The sequence below is a fragment of the Amia ocellicauda genome, chromosome 20, assembly GCF_036373705.1.
Source record: "Amia ocellicauda isolate fAmiCal2 chromosome 20, fAmiCal2.hap1, whole genome shotgun sequence".
NCBI lineage: Eukaryota > Metazoa > Chordata > Actinopteri > Amiiformes > Amiidae > Amia > Amia ocellicauda.
Window position 1 is genome coordinate 19,390,010 of NC_089869.1, and position 23,245 is coordinate 19,413,254.

Genomic DNA, 23,245 nt, shown 5'->3' on the forward strand with positions numbered 1-23,245 from the left:
TATATATATATCATAAATATTATCTTTACTTCTTTTCAGGCAATTATTACCGAAATTAGTCAATGTTAGTGAAAACATTAAACTCACTCATTGCAGGCTCAGTCAGATAGCTGTAGCGCTTACGTAAGGCGAGAGATGCAAAGGTATGACGTCGCTCAGGCTTTTCAGTCTGCAGAAACAATAAGAGGGTAGTAGTTACTTACTTTAAAAATACTTTTTAACGTTTAGTCTTTGGTACTTTGGTATTTTATTATAACTGTTCAATTAATGCGTGTTCGAAGTCACGTCAAGGTAAATATTATTCTGAGGCCTACTGCCTTTTTTTCCCTTCAATGCCTTTTATTAAAACATAGGATGACGGGGGTTTAATTACACCTCGCTAACTGGTAGCAGACCAGTACTGGAGATAACTGACATGACCACATCCTGCTGTGAATGGGAAAATGTGGCTGATCATTTAAAGGGTTCTGCTCTTAATTCCTTAAATTTGTTCATACCAGTGTGGAGACAATGTCTTTGGCATTAACCAGGAATGGGCAATTCAATTATATTATTTTAATCTATCACTACTGGGGATTCTAGTGAGTACTGAAATGGAAGATGTGTAGGCATTTTATGTTTTTATTGCTAGGTGTTATTGCCCAATGTAAACTACACCATGAATTGGACCAATGCCCAGTTACTACTAAAGAAAGACAATAACAACAACAACAGCACACAACACACAACATGCCTTTAATGGAGTGTATATATATATTACCTCTTCATCTTGATCTGACTCCATTTCCTTTTTGGTTCCCAAGATGCATTGCAGTAACAGGGGATAATACAATGGACAGCAGGGAAAATAAATATCAGGATATGAAAAGGGTGATTGGATGCACACAGAGTAAGCTTATAAAAGCGACCGCAGGGGCAGCAAAGAGCACAAATGACACAGAAAACATTTATTTGCAAAGTAACACATGAATTACAATATATCACTGCACCACTTAAAGCATGTGGACCATCAGCCAAAGCATGAGCACTAAATCAAAGAGTCAATCAGAAAGAACAAGATTTAGCCATGGAAGGAACACGTAACTAAAAAAAAAACCCCATAAAAGTCACAATCAGCGGCCTAAATGGAATAAAGTACTTTCTACCAAAATGACGACTATCCCTTTTATAATGACATGGTATGATATGACATTGATAGAAAGATTAAAATATTACTCTACCTTCTTGTGAGCTGGCAGTGTGATATTTAAATTGCAGACTGCAGTCTGTGGAAGTCCTTTAGTCGTTTTTGGCTCTTTGAGGAATGAAAGTCGCCCACATGGCTCCTGACTATTGTCTCTAACCTATAAAAGGTGTAGAATAAAGTATGTTTAGCGTTTTCCCTCTGATTTTGTTTTATGTGAACTGAGATTGAATGAGCTGCAGTAACATTGTTCCACCCTCTATTTCTAATGAGCTGTTTTTTTAGGGATTTCCAATTAAGCTACTTGATCCAATTCAGTTTAGAAGGGATCAGGATTACTGCTTTTAAAAGTCACAGGATAAAAAGGGATTGAAACCACTCACACTCAAGAGCACAGGACATATTTTTGGCAACTACTAAGTCAATCAAATAGATAAGCTAATAAAGGCTTTGAATAGGCTACCTGGTATAATGGTACATTCTGCTTCTCACACAAAATTGAATTTAATATCGGAGCTCAAGGGCGCACTAAGGAGAAATGGGAACATTGTGCATTACCTTCACACAAAAGGGAAGTCTGTTTTCTTTGAAGGCATAAAAATTAAAAACCAGCTGCTGCCCTGCTTTTGTCAGAGGGGCCAGGTTGCCATAGCAATCCACAAAGATGGGCTTCCCTTCCAAAACCTGTAAAACAATGACATGTCCGTTTAAATTAATGACTTCATTCACATTCCACTCAAACGTCATACGGTAGCCAGAAGCGAGACTTTGATTATTCCTTGAGGAAAAACAGAAATGTTTGTGTCTGTCCAAGCTGGGGAAGAGCAAGGGGCATTTATAAATGATTGTTTGTGGAGGTTCATGTCTTTCAACACCACCGCCCTCTCAGCGACACTGGGATGAAGAGTCTATTGTTCAAACAGAAGCGAGGAACAGAGTGAAAGCTCTGGTTGGCTGGTATTAAATATAAAATGTATAAAGACAACCAGATAAAACATGAATTGAAGCGCAAACATTGGAAAAATATAACATTCATTAACTATTTAGAACAAAGGCATTCAAAACTAACTGTACAGGTGCACTTTATGAAAACAGTTTATGGCTAAGCATCATGATTGCACATATTAAGTATATATCATTCACTACTTTGAATGCTGCCTTCAACCGAGAGGTTATTTTCCATATTCTCATGAGGGAAATAATTTTTAAAGGATTAAATGCAATACAGCCTTTTTTTGCAAGATGGCTGACTGAAGTCACGTCAAAAAACGTCAGTATTTAGCACAGTATAAATCACTCAATCTTATGAAGCGCAAATATATTTCTTATTTAGCAAACCAGGTGAAAAAAACAACAGCATTCTCCTCTCTCACAGCTTGCTGGAGCTGAGAACGCACCTCGATGTCTTTGCTCCTGGCGACCTCTTCGAAATTCTCCTGCTGCTCCAGAGTCTTGTCTACTTTGTCATCCGTCATACAAAAGCACCGCAAGCGGGCCTCTACTGGATCGTTCATTTTGGCAAACACGACAAATTTCGCCATGTATGGAACACAGATTAACTCCCTGTAGAGCTGTGAAGCCAGGCCAACTGTTTCTGGGATTTGGTGGCAGTCTGCAAGCCAGAACCTAGAATGAAAAGAGAATTTGAAACATACAGATTATATAGAGACATATTACAGTAGCAGAAGGAAATAATTTTTGTTGAAGCCATATTTTTCAATAATTTGTGTTCCCATTTGAATATGACTGAATGATTCAAGCCGCTGTATATTATATACAGCATGAGGAAGCCTAGCAACCAACTGAAGAGATACATAACTTCCAAAGTATCTGGCATTTACACGAGCGTAAAGGGCCAAAGTATATGAAAAAAAATATCTAATTTAATACAAGACTTTTCCAAAAATGAGCACATGATTTTAACAGAGTTGCAACACTGTTTTATACAAAATAGGAATGAATTTATTTAAAATATACATGACTACAGTTGTAACTTCTGTAATGTTTAATGATCTGTTACCTGGCAGACACATTTGTTGTGAAAGAAACGCAATCAGTAACGAAGGTCAGCGGGGTAGTTCCTGTGATGTCCTCCCATTGGGCTGGCGATGTGCCTCCTGTAAGCATAATTAATTAATAGCCTGAAAATATGACCAAACCCAGCAGTTTGTGTGTGTACATCCCGTGGAGAGTATGAGCGGGCATTTCCAATCCTCAGAAAATGGACTATCGAGTAACATGACATCAGAAAATGAAAAGAGCCTTCAGTGTTTGTTATCGGCATGAAAATGTAAGAAATGAGAAATTCCAGCCCAAAAAAAGCATTCTGAGTTGTTGCCCTGTAGTTCATTAACAGGCTTTGATCTGTAATTATGCAGCCTCTACCCTTATGTACTATAGTCTCATGTCTTCCTGTGAAAGAAGCAACAGCATCCCCTTTAAAATTGTAACAAGCTGACAAGCAACACACACACCCACACACTATAGTATATTTATAACAAGATATATTTGTAATGTTTATTTTCATTCTCCCCTTCTCATTCATGTAATTCAGATACAGGGCATAATTAAATGAACTTATTTTACATCCCAGTGACAGAAAGGCGGGCCTTCTGATTTCCGCAGTTCCTTGTGACCTGTCTGACAGATTGTGTTCTTTCCTAGCTGCTCAATCTTCCAACAGAATTAGATAAAGCTTAAACTGATATATTGGATGTTACTGTACTTGCCTGTTATGCTGCACAGAAGTCGCAAACAAGGTGTTGTGTCTCCTTTATATCCATTGGTTACCCCTTCTCCAGATGGAGGGGGCACAGGAATAGTCATGGTGATGGGTTTATGAAATTTTCTTCTCCTGGGCTCCACAGTCACAATGGGACTGAAAGTGGCCTTATTGCCAAGAATCTTCTTGACTATTTCATCCGGGACTGGCTGAGCCTGCAAAACAATTATAACGATTCTCAGTTTCTGTTGTACTTCTGTTGAAAAATACAGTTTTGCAATATTCTTCTTTTCAGGAACCATTAAGCCTGGGTTTTCTTACCTGCAGGCCGACCCTGATCCTCTTGGTCAGAGCTCCCTCAGGGAAGGAGGCCTGGACCAGCGGCACAGTCAAACTGGACAGAACCCCTCCCTCTGGACCCATTTGGTTACTCTCTTGTTTAATCCGGGACACCACCGCAAAATACTGGGGGAAATCTTTCGTGATGATTCGACAGATGCGCTTCTTTTCCAGGTCGTCAGAGCTGTCCAGTTCTGCAATGGCAAAGAGCTTTTACTCCAACCAGGCCAACTAGGATAGCTTGTGGGCAGTGTTTTTGGGAAATGACATTAGCAGGGATGCTTGAGACAAATTGAAGCTTTTAAGTCAATAGAAGCATGGAATTAGCTTGACACATTTTCTTCCATATCATTTCCCGCTGGTTTCAATAACCTTGTTTGTATACACAGATTAATTTCAGTGGTCAGATGAGAAGACGATGAAACTCTAACGGTCTCAAAAATAACTGAGGTTCACGCTACTATTAAAAGGTTCTTCAGTAACGTGGCCGCACCCAGCCTGTCATTACAAAATAAACCACCATCTGTTTTGGTAACTTATCCCAGGACTCGCTGCTATTTACATCTCTTAATTAAAAATATCTCAGCCCGAGTGTGCTTTGAAATCAGACTCCTACCTTCATCCATCCCATTTAGTATCTCATTTAGGTCCTCTGATTTGTTGTCGTACTGGTGCTCCTTCCACGTCTCCCCGTTCTCACTCCTCAGTATAATCAGTTCTCTCTCTTTTCCTCTCATTGATCCGAAATGGGGGATTTCCACTATGACAGGACTAGAAGAAACACACGCTTTTAGCAATGGTACCTAAGGGCAAGACCAAGTGCTGGGAACACTTCTTTTTCAAGTTGCTTGTGATTGTGTTTTTTCTACGGGGGAAAGAAAAAGATGAACGATGGCGGTGCAAACCCAGCACTAAACCAACTTGCAATCCTTCAGAGGCACTCATTATCTGACAGTGGTTGCAGATCACAAAATGCTTCATTCGTTAAAAGAAAAAAACACACACACACACACACACATACATACAAAGTGATAGCGTTTGCACTTGACACGAGAGTAAAGCATCTGAAAAGCTGCATAATCCTTTCATTGTTAGAAAAATAGAAAATAGAAAGAATTTGGAATAGTAGCAAGGGTTTCCATACAGAATCATATCTGTAAAAGAAGAAAGCTGAAGGAGAGAAGTCAGGGGTGTTATATGATTGGTCTTACTCAAGGATAATGCAGCAACACTCAAATACCACATTCCCAATTCACATTCCCAGTATTCGCCTAGCTATAACTGAAATCAACGCTGTGCGAGAGAGAGTGTCTTTCATCTCACTAATTCACAGTTAGCGCTTACGTTTCATTGCTTTTTCACTTCTACTGCATAAGACTTGCAACCCATACCAAGATTTAGAGGTTTTCTAAAGCAGCGCATGTTTGACAAGCAGTTCACATTTGTCTTTGTTTCTGAGACTAAGATTTGTGATGCTGAGATCAACTTACGATACAAATTGCATTTGAACACATGGTTTTATAATTGACAAGATTTGCATCAGATCTTTCTGATGAACTCTCTGTGTAAACCCTTGCATCTAATGATTTTGAAACGGACAGTTGCAGAAAAGCCTGAAACGTTGGACTTAAAAAGCAGAAAGGCAGTTGAAAACCAATTAATGTGGACTCTGCAGCTTCTTAACAAATATGCTGAAACAGTATCCTTGTTTCCTACGCAGGTTGTAACTCAAATATAGTTTTTAATAAGTTACGTTTGGTATTTTCATTTGCCAATTGTATGATTGTAGAATTTGCCTGCAAATGGTTATTCAATATCTGCTCATTATATCTGCTTTTCTATGCTACATTTGCACAAGGTATTTCTTCGAATTTTTTGATTTCTCAGATTAAAAGTATGTATTTTTTAATGTCAAATTTAACATTTGTCATTAAACTGTATGTGTTAACTGGGTCTCATAACCATACTTTTCTATGAAGCACAATCTGTGTAGTAACAAGAACGATACTGTCTACACCAACATTAAGTACAAACATGATTGTACAATTTAGTGCATGACATTTAATGTGAAAACACACTGATACAGAGAAGGTACCAAAGATAAAAATCATAAGTATTGTGAACACATATAGAACTATAAATCAATTTTCTAAGCACCACGAATGAAGTTCAGATTGTATGGATGCTTTTACAGATACTACATACAACAAAAATGTTGCAGATGATTCTCAAAAGTTGCAGATGATTCTTAAAAAACATATATATATATAAATTTCAAAATGATACAAAGATGATTGTTCTAAAATGCTACAGTTTTAAGCAGCAAGTTATTGTACATTAACTACATTTCCTATTTCTAAAGAGCTCTTGCTATATGTGTTACTTCGAACCATCTCCTCCTACTCCACTTACAAATTTACCTGTGAAGAGACTTAAGATTTTAAAGTCAGCAGATACCTTCTCCATAATTCAGAGAAATTAAAAGCCTTCCACTGAGGACTTAAATGTATTCGATGCAGCTGTGGGAGATCAAGTTACAAAAGTATAAGAAGTAAAGCAGTCATGACAGCAGGATGCTTGCAGTGAAATTCATGCCTATCAAGCGCAAAAAAGTTAGCACAGCTTTGAAAAATCAAGCCACCATGATCGTCTTTCAGTGAAAGATCAACTGAAAACTTCAGAGAAACAAAATAAATATATATATGAGAGTGACCAAAATAATAATAATAATAAAAAAATAATAATAATTTGCTTGGACAGTTTGCGTCTTTTCTAAACAGTCTCCTACCCAATAAATTTTGTTCCTCGCGGCCCAAGCTGCAGGATACGGCTAACCAAACTCTCTCCCTCATTAAGAGGGGGGGGATTGGTAGGAAGGTGGAGTTTACTGAATAACATCCATGCAGCGATAAGAGAAACAAAAAGGGGAAATAAAGAACAAACTGTCATTCCCGCTGGATGCTGCAATTTCCATTTAGGCACTACTTCAGGATTAAATAATGAACTTCCAGTACACAACCTCTCGCCACACCGGTGGATTGGCTTCCTTCAGTCCTCTACACACTGTTGTGGGGGGCTGTATTTTTTGAGCAGTCCTCTTTTTCTGTTCTCCTGACAGATGGAATAACTGGAGTGGCAATGGAGGAGGTGGTGGGGTTGGGGGGTAAATGTAAAGTGTGCAAAACACACCTCCCTGACCTACTTAACCAGAAAATAGACACATATGAAGATTGTTCAGTCGTTCATTAGATCTGAGTGACAGTGTAGCCGTTCGGTGAAACCAAAATGCCCGGCTGGTCTTGCGTATCTCTCCTTTTTATGATTCCTTACCCTCTGCAACTACAAAAGGTCAAAACGATGGGTGCCGTGACATGGAAACAAAAGCAAAATTGTGCCAACCTAACTTACCCCAAAAACTGAGCACCTGCTGGACCGACTTCCACAAGCCGACTGGCTAGTCCTTCACCCTCGACCATGGGCGGGGGGCTGGCCAGCTTGTGTCTCTTCACCAGGCGGCAGGTGATGCGGGTGGGCGCGGTGCATTTTCGCGGGGGGATGATGATGCGCATGCCGTTGTGGCGGCTGCCCCTCATGGAGCCCCCACGGGCATCGACCATGAAGCTCACCAGGAACCTGTGAGGGGAACACATTGGCGCAGGGGGGCCGGAGTTACTTCACTAGCCTCAGAGGGAGCCCTCCCATGCTGTGGTTACATCAAACCAAAATTACTTTCAGCATCTATAGTCCAGAAACGACAAAATCATAAATAAATAAATAAAACGAGAAAGAGAGAGAAATGATGCTGTTGAGTTTTCAGCCCTGGCAGTTAACCCAGTAATCCCTTTAGACTTACAATTCTGATGACATGCTTTGTGCCCATCTGTGATATGACACCAGCAGGGTATGTTTTACAGTGATTAAATCTCCTTCGTGTCAAAATAAAAAGCATAATTTAAAAGAATCTGTTTGGTGAACAAGTACGAATTTGGAAAAACACATTTACTAGGGATGCTGCCAAGGCAAATCGCTCAAGATCTGAAGCACTGGATAGTGAACAAAAAGTAACTGGTCAGTAATGGATTTTATTCTGTATGAAATATCTGACACACTTGGCGTTGCTGTCAAGAGTTTTAACCTTGTCACTGAAACGCGCCCAAATAATATCTCAGCCGTTAGAGGTTATATTAAATGTAAAACCCTTATTGCTGGTAATTGCTGTGGAGTTAGAACACACTGTCTCAGTAGCAAAGCAATTCTACATGTACACTTTGCATGCATTAATACAATTAATTAAATTCAGCTTTGGTTTTAGTTTGTTAACTATCACAAAACGCAGATGTCTTTGTGAATGATTCCACTGGAATAAGCTTCAGCTTATAACAAATTCATATTTTACATTGATGTTGAGCAAGTGAGAGGAAAATCCTGAGAAGAACCCCCTCTTATCTGTCCTTAGACAACAATTAGAGGTAATTATCTAACCTCATTTGGAATCATGGACATCCAACAGCATTTACATACTTGTTTGTTTAGGTAATTGAAAAGTATTTACATATTAACTGAAGGATACCCAAAAGCAACTCCAGTCTAGCATGTGTGATAGTAAAGTATATCACTACTGTGGGAAAAACAATTGACAAAGGTGCGACTGCTTCCACTGAAGTGTGTAAAATCAATTTCATGCGGTTTGTTTGTTTTTTACATGAAATACTAAACTTCAATACCTTTAAGGATAAACTTGACTTAGTGTATCCTTATAAGGGAAACTACATTCAGTTCTCAAACACAGCTACCATGGGCAATTAATCTACGTGAAAGACTATACAGATGAGACACACACTCAGACAGAGTAAAGAAACAGTTTGATCACAGGACAGAATTATCACCTGGAGTCATACTGGGGGAGTGGAGAGGAAAAGCTGCAAAATAAAATGAAACAATGTAGAAAGCAATGTAAAGAAATAGATTATTATTGTCATTATATTTGTTATTATGAAGCAAATAAGAAGCAAGCAAAAGAAACCGCTGCAAAAGAGGGAATGAAAACTTTCACGCGATACTGCAGAAAAGAAAACGGAAAAGAGAAACTGGAGTAAAGGCAGAGATCACTAGAATTATGGTTTAACAAGCATAACTACACTATGGTATTAATTGCTATGCAGTTATGCAAACAAACTAAGATGTGTTTATATGCAGAGTATTATATATACAGTATATATATATATAATATATATATGGGAAGTTTAAATTATGGGATCATGTGAACAACCCACCTGCAAGGATCAGAATAATATAGGTTTATAAGGAAATGTACACCTTCTCAACAGTTAATACATCAGAGAACATTTTATTGCTGTTGTTTTATTGCAAACATTTCTAATCACAATTTCCCAGCATTAATAAACCTTCATGTACTATCTTGTCTTGTCTATCACACCGGCTCAGTCGTGTTTCACATTGTTTTGGTGTCAATCAATTCACCTTGTTGTATTAGTTTATGCTTTTACGCCCTAAGAAAACCCAAACTTTCAGCTACATCCCATGGCACAGAAAAAGGCTCAGTGAGTAATCTGGTCTGATCATTTAAGTACCCCTCTGAATTAGTTTGAACATCTTTTGTAAACCTTACAGCAAAAGGTATAAAGTGAATTAATTAAACAGTCAATTAACATAGCTGCTTTGAAAACTCCAGTGGTGACAAGTCTTCTTCCATCACAATAACGTGGCACTTACCCAGAATGAATTGGACTGGAGACAAGGTTAACATTGTCCAGGGTGTCTGCTGCCCAGCTGTACCGTCTCAGAGAGTCTGAGTCATATTCCCTTGTCACGGTCAGGTGCTATAAAACATCCAAACCTTCAGTTACATTTTCCAAAACTAGAGTATACATTTCAAAGCAAGAGGTACAAAAACAGCCTTGTATGTAATTTTTATTTGTAGTTTTAATGTATTTGGCCCCATGGATGAAGATAAGTAAAAAAATAAGAAAAAATTTGAATTCTACTTCAACTTTATTTGCAAAAACAAAAAATGATACTATATATATATATATATATATATATATTACAGCTTGTGGATTTATATAGAACTGTAGCAGCATGGAAAAAATCCTAGAATACGAACTCTAAAATCAAAACATAGTAGCTTACTAAAAATGGCTGAAATGGGGAGGGAGAAATGCAAATAGACGGCAGATATGCAGCAAAGCAAACGTTAGTCCACATTAGAGCTCTGTAAAAACATAACTTGAAATAAAGAGCAAGTGGGAAACCGTATCATATACCTTATTCTGAGGGTCAATAATGAAGGAGATGTCTTTACAGACACTCTGAAGCTTTTGAGGGGAAAAAGACACATCTTTAATACATGGGTAAATCCGCACGGTGGGCAATTGAAATTCACATTTTACCTAGGGTCCTTTTGAAATAAAATACATGCTCAGGGTTTCAGAACTCATTTCTCAGGACTGCTCATCATCGCCTCAAATTGTGTTAGTAATCTCTGCCCATTACTACAGTGCGGGCGTACTTCATTAGTCATTGGCAGGTACTGAGGTATAACAGAGGGTACCTATATTTCATATGTATATATGTATATGTATACAGTGCCATGCAAAGGTATGCAGACCCTTCTTATGGTGTCCCATTTTGTGAAATTACAAAATGATGACATTTTATATGTGAAATTAAAAATATTCGATAGAAGCACCTTTGGCAGCAATTCTTTTTGAGTCTCCACCAATATTGCACATTGGCTTGGTGCAATTTTTTGACCATTTGTTTTGCTTGGGGATCACTTCAGGACAGCAGTTTTCAAGTCTTTCCAAATATTCTCTATAGGATTGAAGTCAGGACTTTGACTGGGCCACTCAAGGACATCCTATTCTTTAGCCACTCCAGTGTAGCTTTGTCCTTGTGCTTTGGATCACTGTCCTACTGAAAGTTGCATTTTTGACCCAGTTTGAAGTGTTTAGCAGACTGAAACAGGTTTTACTCTAGTATTTGCCAAAACTATGCTCTAGTCTCTGTAATTATTTCATATTATTTCACTATTTACTTCTATATTTTTGTTTTTGCATTGAATCCATGGAGTAGGTTATGTATATAACACATTAATTACTTATTTAAAGTGTCATCGCTGCAAGCTTTAAAGCACTAAAATGTGAAAAGGGTCTGAATACAGTCTGAAGGCATTATATATATGCAAAGTCTATAACCTTCCAGTACAGTTAAACAAATTATACCCAATACAATAGCCCATGGCAAGTAATGTCTGCATTTTGAATACATTTAGATCACCAAGTTACTCATGACTCATAGAAAGAACCTGTTGTTTAAAAGCCTTTGAGTCCATCTGAGATAATTATCTCATTACTACAGTCGTGCTTCAGTCTCTTGCTGAGCAACAATGTGAATATATACGTGTCCTATACGTACCAACTTGTACCATGCGATTGAGGTGAAATGTCTTAAAGGAGAATAATATTGGAAGCCTCAAGGTGGGTTTGCAGAGGGGTGGCTTTCCAACGGCCAAAGCAAATATTTTACATTTGAGCCCCTGACCTTCTGGCTCCAAAGTAAGCACTGTAATGTTGTTTTTCTGCTAAAATAAGAGCACGGTGAGGACCCTGGTTCTGCACTGGCTCTTTTTGCCTTCACGTCCCCAGCCTTGGGCTCCGAGGCTGACTGACTACACTATATATACACTCAAGGCCCAAAGCCAGCTCAGTCTCAAATGAAAAAACAACCCATTACAGTGAATAAATAACCAGGCCCTTAATGCTGGCTGAAACTAGTTTACATGTCTGTGCTGGTTAATACTAAAAACATCGCAGACTAAATTACTTTTTACTTCAGGCCTTCTTTGAACTTTGCGAACAAACTGTTGTAGTAGCTGAGAGACAGTCTTTGATTTTACTGCGACAATAAATGATACAAATTGAACATACATATTAGTTATTCAACAAAACAAATATCTCCCCATACTAGTTGATAAGACGAGAGGCCTACCGTGTCCTTTGTAGGAGCCAGAATCTCCTCGATCATGATGCTGTCTCGGGCGAAAGAGCTGCGGTTCAGGGTGTTGGACCTATCCGAACTGAAGGAGCGCAGGCTGTTGTATTTACAAGTTACCATACAATAGGGGGTGACAATGAGATGAACAGAAAAAAAATTGATTACTGCATGCAACTTCCAGGGAGTTGTTGCATCATTCAAAATAAAATCCACAGCACTGGACAAAAGTTATTCAATTATGGAAATGAGAAAATGGAAAGTGCTTTCGGAGGTAATAGGTGAAAACTGTATTAGGGTTATGTCAGTCTGGTAATAATTAGGCTGAATTGGAGTGAAATGAAATGTGAGTGGGTGTATAATTGGTATTACTTTCACAGACACACACAAACAAAACAAAACAAAAAATTTAAAGTATCAACTGAATAGAAGGTTTTTGATTTTAAAGCTTTGGACGTTTTGTCACAGACCCCATTTCTCACCATTTTAAGGTAATGAGTTTTCACCTGTACAATTTATTTTTATATTTTATATGAAGCACTTTTAACAGTTATCAAAACACAAACACTCACATTTAAATGGTGGAAGAATGTTTAAATTGAGATTAAATTGAATCAGCTAGCTGTATCCAAAATTGACACTGGATAGATCAGACGTTCACTGAAATACTTTGAAATCAACTAGTTATTTGTACCATGTCGTATCATTATGTTCGACCGCTCTTGAGAATGCAGTGTTCGTAAAATAACTTTCACAATATCTCTTCACTGCAGGTGCGAATCAAAACCCGGAGTGGAAAAGATTGTGACATTGCCTGTTTCCTATTCGGTGTCTAGTGACACTTCGTGAGTATGGTCAAGAGCTGAAATGGAAGGAGTTGTGTGTCAAAATCTGGGGAAAGCAAAAACAATATGGCAGGTTTGCGAAATAACTTTCGCCCTCCCACCTGACACCTGGTCACCTGACACTGCCAGTACAAATATAAGGAGAGCTCCAATGAGAGCACAGCTTTACTAGTTCTCAATGCTAGCATCCCTGAGCAGAATACAAATGGTAACAGAATTGTAATATTGTACTGTATTGAAGATTTGTCCATCAGTATTTCAACAAAGGAGAAAATTACAATTTTGTTGCGTTTGTAAGTGTTTTTAATCATATTTATCGTGATATAAGAGCATATGTTATACAATCAAAAGTTAGTCTTTTGTTTTATTATGATCCCTGGAAGATACATATAGAGACAGTAAAAACAGCCCATGCTATGGTATGCATCACCTTTAGCGTCCAAACAAAGGAAAAGGGGGTTTATAATCTGGCTTTATCACAATGCAGTGACAATTTAACCTGTTTTGACAACCTCAAAGCATATACTCACAAGCACGATCATTTAAATAAAATAAATGCATTGTAATAGCAACATAAAATTAATTAAAACTAAAGCTGGTCTCATCTAACCATCTAATAAGGTGAAAAAAGTTGGAATGTTTCTTTTTTTGATGAGCAAAAAGGTGACTCTTTGAAAAAACAAAATAGCAAGCAAAAAACTATTTTCTACAGATGGAGAGCAATGAAACTAGCACATCACAAGGCAATGCTTAATGAAATTGTAATGGTCAGGGAGATATATAAGACACTACTACTGGAAATGTGTCATGCCCTCTTACCTGATCTTAGGGCTATGGTACGAAATTAGTGGGGGGGGGGAGGGGAGAAAACAGAAGAGATTGAAAGCAAAGAATCAGAAGACGATCAAGCAGAAATGCTGTGGTTTAATGACATCGACATCAATGCTCTGCCTTTGCATGTGTTATACTCAGAGACAGTCATATGCCCCAGTTCCCCCACTCGGGATCTGTTGTCAGGATGTCGGCACGTGCCTGAACATACTCTGTATAAAGCATACGATCTGGAGGAGAATATATATCTGTCCAAGAGCATAAACTGCATGCAGACTTGACTGATGCAGGAAAAGAAAGAAAAGAAGGGAAAATAAAGTTTCTTAGCAACTTATAGTAATGGTTCAACCAAGAATTCATGGACCCTAGCTTTTCCAGTCACAATGCTTTTTTTATGTTAATACGGCTTGGTCTTTTAGAAATACGTGTATTGAAACAACAGGCTCCGTGCGTGTCTGTGGTTCATAACGCAGCCAAGCATACAGACATTGGTCACATCAATACTGTGATGTGTGGATGGGCGCTGGAGGCTCTTTCGACACAACGGCACTGCAGACGCTCTGTTTAGCTACAGCACACATGACTATGTTGCGAACATCATAAGTGCCCTTCAAAAGGTAGGAAATGATAAAAGTTTCATTAAAAAATCATTACATGGAGGGAAAAACTCCCCAGGCTTTAGACATGTAGGTTAAACATTAGTGAACCTCTGTTTTGAAAGGGCGAATTAGTGAAACAAAGAAAAGCAGCACTAATTTCTCACATCTAAACACAGAACAGCCCTCGCAGCGAATGTATAGGTTAGTAGAGATGCAGCAGCTTTGCACAACATGGTATACATGGGCTATGAGCCGCAACAGCCACATCACTACTTGTCTTTTCAATGAGAGGATTGTCTGCAGAATGTAAATAACTGTTGTCACCCTCTAGCCACTGCAATAAATAAGGTGATTTTGACCAGTCATCATTTCTTAAAAAGTTTAAAGATGAAATGAAATACTTAATCAAATCAATATTTTGTTAGTGAATTGGCTTGCTTTATTAATAAGACAAAATTGGTGGTAAAAACCCAACAACACATAAGTGTCCAACGAATGAATTAAAAAAACAAGCATCACCATATGCCTTCTTAAATATGTTCATACTTTGTTCATGCATTTATGTATTGATTTTAAAAGGTCAAGTGTTAAAAGTAAGTTGAAAAGGAAACGGTACGATTATTAAACCTACATAAACTTTATATGATTAACAAAAGTAAAGCAGTAAATAATAATTGGTTTTATTGTAATATTAAAACTGATTGATCCTACTTTATACATACAAACATACATACACACAAACATACATACACAAATATGTGCAAAAGTGTTTATGTATCTAATAAAACATGTGCAAAAGCAATGACAACAAATGTCTTTGCATGAGAAAGGAAACTCGTAGAGAGATTACATTACCTGGCAGACCGTGCTCCTATGCTGAAACCCATATAACCTTCCTGTGGAAGCGAGTCGTCTCCTAACTCCCTCAGATCTTGTGGCCCGAGGTATTTGTCAGTATCTCCAGTCATTGCATCCTCACCTGACAGAGAAGCCTCAGAGTTACTCAAACACGGCACAAACGGCTGCAGCCTGGCTCAGCATACTAAACTGTCCCAACACACATGAGCTGCAGTTGCTTCTGGAAGCTTTTGGTAACCAATCAATGTTATCTAAACACAACCCACAGGCCATTTTCCAGCTCCACAATGATCATCCAGCGCAAACCCATGAACCGTCAGACAGCTCAGTGACTGGTTTACAGCTGTACAAATTATGAACATTGCATTTGCTTCTAATCAACAGCAAGAAAGAAAGTTTTCAGAAGTGACACCAATGTAAAACTGGCTCCCAAAGCAAACAAGTAACTCCTATAATCTGTTAATACCCGCTTTTGGTGGGACACGTGAATGACAAGCAGTAGAATTAACTTTAATTCTTCTTTTTCTTTTTTTGTTTTAGTCTTGGAGAAACAAATGCAGATGTTTTCCTTAATTTAGAGAAAGCCGTAAAGCAGAAAGGGTTAAGATAGCAGAACTCAGCAAGTGCACATCAGCGTTGGGGGGAAAACAGCATTCCAGCAGCGACAAAGCCAGCACTCAACCCCTGTCCCCTGCTGCTTCGCTACGCCACAACCCCTCCCCCAAACACAGCTCCTCTACCCTGCAGCCCATCAGAAAAAGATCCCCTCTCCTTGCACCCCTTACAGTTCAGAATTAGAAAACCGTCCTCCTGACAAACAACTGGAAACTCAGCCGCAGTAATCTAATCTCCTCACATCCTTACATACATTTCAATTAAATGTCCGCCTCTGAGAAGTTATTTCACATGAGAGCACACTGAGCTATTATTTTTTCCCTTTTCTTTTTCTTTTTTTTCTCAAATGCCTGATCTGCCAGAGGCAAAAGTTTCAAGCTACTGCATTTCCCATAGTGGACAAATAAACAGATCAGCTTTCTCCCAGTTCTACGGCCTGGGGTATAAGGTGATTATTTTGGGCAGCAATTCATCAACTGCGCTATTCAGAACATAAGGCACCAAGCAATACTTCATGCCAAAAATAGCAGCTCCTTGAAATGCTCAATTTCTATGTTAGGAAACCTTACGTAGTTGGGAAGCCATTTCTACCACCAGTCTTAGGTATAAAGTTTTTATTCCTTTTGCTTTTCAGTTCCTTTTTCCAGGGATCCGATTAGTCCACAGACCAGGTCTTTTTCAGTTAATCCACTGAGGCAAAAGCATGCTAATCCAGGGAGGTCATGTTCTCAGTTCGTCCTCAAACACAGAGTTACTCAGCTCTCCTTCCTCCTGCACCTGAAACTGCCGGCTGCTGCTGCTGCTGCTGCAAACTGCACTGCTGTTGTTCCTGCTGCTAACAAAGTTCAAACTGTGTGGGGCTTTCACACACATCGCTACAGAACAGTCGCAGGCACTCGAGGTCAAGATTGACCGAGGTAATACTTTAGGCAGCCCTTTAAAGCTTCTTCTGATTGGATTTAAGACTTGTGCTGCAGCCCGGTAACACAACTGAGTGGCAACACAAAGGCAGAGAGAAGTTATTTGTATGTTAATCATGGTAATTCTTAGGTGTACCCTGTAATTTGACACTCGACTCTAGGCGGTTAACAATGAGCCCATCTGCAAGTCAGAGACATAAAACATGATCACATATTTGAAATAAACTCCTTTGAGAGACAACTTTTGAGGGACAATATTTTATTTGCCAAACTTAAATTAGGAGGAACTAATACTCTGACTGGGAGTGAACGTATTTGTGCTTCCAGCTAAAATGTCTTCCTCCTTCTGCATACCTGTTATAAATACAGACTTATCCCTCTGTATTTCAGCAATAAATTAAATGAAGCAACAGAAGGGTGAATATCTTGCATTGCTATCTAAAAGAAAAAGGGGAAAGCAAAACCACACTTTACTTTAGACAGGATTGTTTTTTTCTTTCTTAAAAGGGAACTAAAATTGCATGTGAATAAAAAAGGAAAGCAATACAAGTCTCAGGCTAGTAAAGTCTGTGTCACGTGACAGCGCAACATGCATTGATTGTGTATTATACTGATTAACCATTTTGCAAAAGAGAAAAGCCATATGTTCACACTGTACAGCATCTCAAAGGCCCTATGGTAACCTATAAACAAAATATTAATTAGCATAACTGAACAGAAACACTTACTTGTTTTAATATCCTTTTCGCTTTTGCACAATGTTAATTTCTAGAGGGCAATTTGCATCGTTGTCTGTGTCTATTGCCAAACACAACAGCTGATCCCTAGGACAGAGTCTGAGCCCAGCATTGACTTGCCAACGACATTACATGTTCTCAATAAAGAAACCCACCCATTACTAGCTGCCATGAAACCCACCCATCTACCCTGCCAAATGAAAATCAGGTGTCTTACCTCTCATTAAACAGTTGGCCCAAGAAGCCTCAGTACTTAAACCAAGCGGTTCTTTCTTTCCTTTTTTTATTGAATGGGGCTTTGTATGAAATATAAACTGCTTGCGACTCAAACCCGGAGAGCAACATTTTAGTGCAGCAGTTGAGATATATGCATATTTATGTATCTTTTATATAGTCTAGAATGCATAATTATGCAAAAGTTTACAGGGATATTAAAAAACAATAATGATAATTATTATTAACTGTATTCCATATTTTATTTTCAGGTTTCCACAAGACCTTCCTGCTGTGATATAAATACAGTCTGTAATTTCTCTTTGTAAATCAATGGGGAATTTAAAAGAAGAAAAAAATAGTCTTTGTCCCGTTTTTTATGTCATTATAATCTCAGACTGAATATTTAAGACCCTCAGCTGACAGCGAAACATGATCCTGTCTTCTTTAGTTACCTCAGTGACACTGCCTGAACAAACTCATGCATTTTAAAAGCCCCTGACTGCATGCAGTGACACTCTCAGAGGCAGTGCATTATGGGAATCAGTGTAAGTGTAAGAACTCATTTGTTATGATATATATCAGTTTTGGTCTCATGAAGGATACAGACGCAACTGTATACATCAAAATAATCACCTTTTTGTTGCAACACTGTTACAAGAGTATCTATTTTTAAACACATACATTAGGTGGTTAAAAACCTTGCTATTTATTGGAAGTATGAATGATCCCGAATATATTAATGTAATTATTTTAAGAATAAAAAGTTGCTAAAATACTGTCCCATGTGATTCGAAGGTGAGGAATGATGTTTGGAAGAGCTATTAGAAGCACACCCAATGAAGTGATAGCAATATAATTCATTTAATCCTTAAACTGCCTTTTAAGTAACTTGACATGCTTTCTTAAAGTACTATTTTAAAATATTATACTGCTTTAAAACCCAGGCATGAGTATTCATTTATCTTTTATTATCAATAAAGTTCCCTACTGCTTGCAGTCCTCACCCTCCTTCCCATTAAGGCTTTTGTCTAGATTTACTTTCAGTAGGTCCAGAGTTTAGTAGTATCTTATGATTTAGAGAAACGAAAGGGAAATCTGTGATCAGTCTGGCTGTGTGTTTTGTGATTGTGTTGACCTCAAATCCTTTTCTTTCAGAGGCCTTCAGCTCAAAGCTGGCCATGGTATCAAATTCCTCAGTTTCCAAACACCTCTTCAAGCTATAATAAAGTCCCATTGTTTCCAGCTTGAACTGTGGAGGTGTCAACACAAAGGTAAAATTCTCCACTACAGTACCAACCCGCAGGCAAGTCCGATGTCAAGCACACAAACACATCAACACAAAGACTCGGCTAAGTGTCCAAACAAACCTCTTCAATGTCTGCGCTGATGTCAGACAAATGAAAGAAAAACAACGTAGCTTCTGAAACAATGTTTACTGTACGCCTACGTGTACAGAATGACAATGACTACAATGTTTCCGAGGGGGGGGGAGGACGACACTCAGAAAGGATCAATGGGCACAAAAGCAAACAGAGATTTCTGCATATTAAAGTCTTCCATATTCAAGTGATCGCTTAGCAACCAAAAATAAGGCATATTCCACAGATACCAAAGCAGGAAATAAAGGCTCCATGACAACAAAGCATGGGACAGACAGAGGAGACAGTAAGTTAGTTTTGAATTAATGAAGAAAGGGGTAATTTCATATATCGGCAAAGGACCACAGCATAAAAAAATTGCACAAGTACCTTCTTCAACATCTGAAATATAGTCAGCTTCATTGAGACTTTCAGGTACATTGGCTTTACGAACTGTGTAATTTAAATAAATACAATGTTAAAGAAATTACATTATTTTAAATGTACAATATATATACACCGATCAACCATAACATTATGACCACTGACAGGTGAAGTGAATAACACTGGTAATCTCGTTATCATGGCACCTGTCAGTGGGTGGGATATATTAGGCAGCAAGTGAACATTTTGTCCTCAAAGTTGATGTATTAGAAGCAGGAAAAATGGTCAAGCGTAAGGATCTGAGCGACTTTGACAAGGGCCAAATTGTGATGGCTAGACGACTGGGTCAGAGCATCTCCAAAACTGCAGCTCTTGTGGGGTGTTCCCGGTCTACAGAGGTCAGCACCTATCAAAAGTGGTCCAAGGAAGGAAAAGCGGTGAACTGGCAATAGAGTCATGGGCGGCCAAGGCTCATTGATGCACGTGGGGAGCGAAGGCTGGCCCGTGTGGTCCGATCCAACAGACGAGCTACTGTAGCTCAAATTGCTGAAAAAGTGAATGCTGGTTCTGATAGAAAGGTGTCAGAACACACAGTGCATCGCAGTTTGTTGCGTATGGGGCTGCGTAGCCGCAGACCAGTCAGGGTGCCCACGCTGACCCCTGTCCACTGCCGAAAGCGCCTACAATGGGCACGTGAGCATCAGAACTGGACCACAGAGCAATGGAAGAAGGTGGCCTGGTCTGATGAATCACACGTTCAAGGTGTTGACTTGGCCTCCAGATTCCCCCTCGCAACTTACAGGACTTAAAGGATCTGCTGCTAACGTCTTGGTGCCAGATACCACAGCACACCTTCAGAGGTCTAGTGGAGTCCATGCCTCGACGGGTCAGGGCTGTTTTGGCGGCAAAAGGGGGACCTACACAATATTAGGCAGGTGGTCATAATGTTATGGCTGATCAGTGTATATATGTATTGATAACAAACAGAGAGGTGTATTCAATTAACAATTTTTCAAGCATTATAGATTTTTTTGCAACATAAGTGTATAAAAGAAACAATTCAAATACAGGATCATAAATGAACTGTTTTTTTTATAGCGTATACTCATACCTTCATCATCTGACATGTCAAGGACCTCGTTCATTGTTTCAGGAACATTCATTTTGTGTTTTTCTGTCACAGTCTGTTGAAAGTAACAGAAAAATGTGGTTTCATTTTAAACTCAATATTGCACAGCTGTTTCATGGTCACATCTACATTCTCAAGGGTGAATGTTAATGCTGACATAACACCTTTCATCTCCTGAATATCTAAAGTGCAAATCAACAAAAGCAGACTCCCAGTTCAGAGCTTTTAATCCAACACAATTCTGGGATCTGGGCAATAGAATGTTTGGACACACAAGTCCGAGCCGATACTGTGAGAGATTGAACAGGACTCTACTAAACTACTGTTTGTTTTGGGGAATATGATAAATTACAGCAGTAGAGCGATTGGGATGAGAACTTCTCAGCAACCAAAGAACAGAGCAAAACAAATAGAAACATTCCCATTATATTGTCTTAACATCCATTTGATTAAGAGTTTGGGAATGCTTCTTGTAATAATCATCTAGAAAATAAATATCTATAAATTGTGACATTATCTGGCACACATTTGCAGAAAGAGCCCAAACATTTTGTTTATTCCATCACTCTCTATTGTACCATAATAGATTGTGCTATTAAAGCGTACAGAAGTGTAACTCTCACCCTACCTAGTATTCATAGGATAAGACAATGTACTTCCAAAGCCTATTTTAAACACATTATTTTCATGCACAACTGGACAAACATTATTACTTTTCAACAAGGCCCTGCCACTTATCTCTGGGACCTTGTAGTTCTCACAACATCATCCATCAAAATAAAACACTCATAATGTGCTCATATATATCCAACACCCACCCAGGAACGCCAAACGTCTTAAGAGTAAGACCTTGTCCATGACATTCCTTTTCATTTTTCTTTCTATTTCCTTTTTAAGCACTGACAGCCATCCAAAGAATAATATTAGCACCTATGTTTACACTGCTAAAATGTACTCATGCCAGTAACACAAACTGACAGCGTCTCTTACCGTGGTGGTTAGAGTTTCCTCTGTCACAACCTTCAGAGTGTCCACAACTGAGATGTAGCCAAGCCTTCTGGCAATGGAGAGAGCAGTGTTTCCATTCTGGAGATCGTGAGAAACAAGTTTAAAAAGCAGGAAATGTACAAGGATTATTGTTGGTCAAGTTCTTGAATCAAACTTGAGATATTGAGACATGGCTAAATTGAAATCTACTATGGATTCTGGGAATTACTTCAGTTTCTTTAATTGATCATATTGTTTGTATACGAACACTCAAACATGGATCCAACATGGACTGTTTTCCTTAACACTGCTGATAAAAGGTGTGTGAAAGCCTCAAATTACGTCTTTCAAAACCTACAGTGCTTCAACTATCCACAACATTCCTCTAAAGGGGGGAATTATCTTTATTCTTTGTACCTTTTAAAAGTCTTTCTCTTCAAGGCCTAATAAGATATATTCAAATAAAAAAACAAACTCAGGACTGTGTACTGGTGAGGACATGGATGCCAACGAATTTCACTAAATCAGCCCAGCCTCTGTTCTCCAGCTGAATCCATCACAGTAACTGCGCCCGGCCGACATGCCAGCCTTTCTGCCTCGTTGACTGAACCGCTTCAGCAGAATGCATTAGCTAAGCAGATTCACTTCACCGGGACAAAACGCTTCAGAAATCCCTCTCCGGCACTCACCACCGTCAGCTCGTTGGGAGACGCGCCGTGCTGCAGCAGGATGTTAATGATATGGGTGTGTCCTTGCTGCGCCGCCTGGTGCAGGGGTGTGTAGCCATTCTGCAGGGAACCCAGAAAGGAGACGTTGGCCATGGCCCCAGAGACACTAAATTCAAGCATTTCAATGTTCACGGGACATACCTTAGTTTTGGAGTTGACTTTAGCTTGATGCTGTAAGAGGAAGTTGACCATCTTCACATTGCCATAATGACACGCCACATGCAGCGGAGTGTATGCCATCTAAGAGCAGAGAAAGAGGTACCGTATTAGAGCTGGGCACTTAACTTAACAATACACTTCTACTCCATCCGAGGTGGGTTTTTAAGCAAGGCCTGTGCATGCCTGACCGAGGCACACCTTTACCTGTTTCTGTGCCACTGTGAATGCCTTCATGCACAATTACACTTAATTACAAGTCACTTCCTTTTCTACTGGAGGCTGTGAGACAAGTTGATGACTAGTATAAGTATTATGTGAGTGTGGGGGGGGAGGTTGCACTGGGATTCCTCAACTCTTGATGAAAAGTTCTTTAAATTTCAAGAATGACTCAGCACATTATTTACTGGTCTTCTGTAGGCTAAGTCTCACAACCCGCTTCTCCCAGTTACCAATCCAGCATGCAGCACTGCATTTCTTTGTACAGCTGCCTGCAGTGAAGCATGAGAGGATTGCCACGCCTGCAGCTCTGTCAGACCGGCTCAGTGCAGCTGCCCATCAGTGCCCTCCTGTACCAGCTCAGCCACTGGGAGAGCGCTCAGGGGACCTGCTGACCTGCACACAG

At 39.1% G+C, this 23,245-nt stretch overlaps 1 protein-coding gene across 26 annotated transcripts in view; it reads right to left on the reverse strand.

Moving 5' to 3' along the window:
• Window positions 1-23,245, reverse strand: part of ank3b (ankyrin 3b) — a 172,567-nt gene that overhangs the window by 20,724 nt on the left and 128,598 nt on the right. For 6 of the 26 annotated variants that reach the window (XM_066693735.1, XM_066693731.1, XM_066693727.1 and 3 more), the window contains 19 exons: window positions 22,606-22,704; window positions 22,426-22,524; window positions 21,740-21,835; window positions 20,732-20,804; window positions 19,627-19,689; window positions 15,388-15,511; window positions 12,255-12,357; window positions 9,978-10,084; window positions 9,131-9,163; window positions 7,653-7,877; window positions 4,861-5,015; window positions 4,227-4,438; window positions 3,913-4,120; window positions 3,204-3,300; window positions 2,581-2,809; window positions 1,742-1,867; window positions 1,221-1,343; window positions 761-787; window positions 88-169 (listed from right to left, as the gene is read on the reverse strand). In XM_066693735.1, the coding sequence (XP_066549832.1) occupies window positions 88-169; window positions 761-787; window positions 1,221-1,343; window positions 1,742-1,867; window positions 2,581-2,809; window positions 3,204-3,300; window positions 3,913-4,120; window positions 4,227-4,438; window positions 4,861-5,015; window positions 7,653-7,877; window positions 9,131-9,163; window positions 9,978-10,084; window positions 12,255-12,357; window positions 15,388-15,511; window positions 19,627-19,689; window positions 20,732-20,804; window positions 21,740-21,835; window positions 22,426-22,524; window positions 22,606-22,704 (2,281 nt within the window). The remainder of the gene's footprint in view (window positions 1-87; window positions 170-760; window positions 788-1,220; window positions 1,344-1,741; window positions 1,868-2,580; window positions 2,810-3,203; window positions 3,301-3,912; window positions 4,121-4,226; window positions 4,439-4,860; window positions 5,016-7,652; window positions 7,878-9,130; window positions 9,164-9,977; window positions 10,085-12,254; window positions 12,358-15,387; window positions 15,512-19,626; window positions 19,690-20,731; window positions 20,805-21,739; window positions 21,836-22,425; window positions 22,525-22,605; window positions 22,705-23,245) is intronic. The other 20 variants (XM_066693744.1, XM_066693738.1, XM_066693743.1 and 17 more) reach the window with 12 other exon arrangements.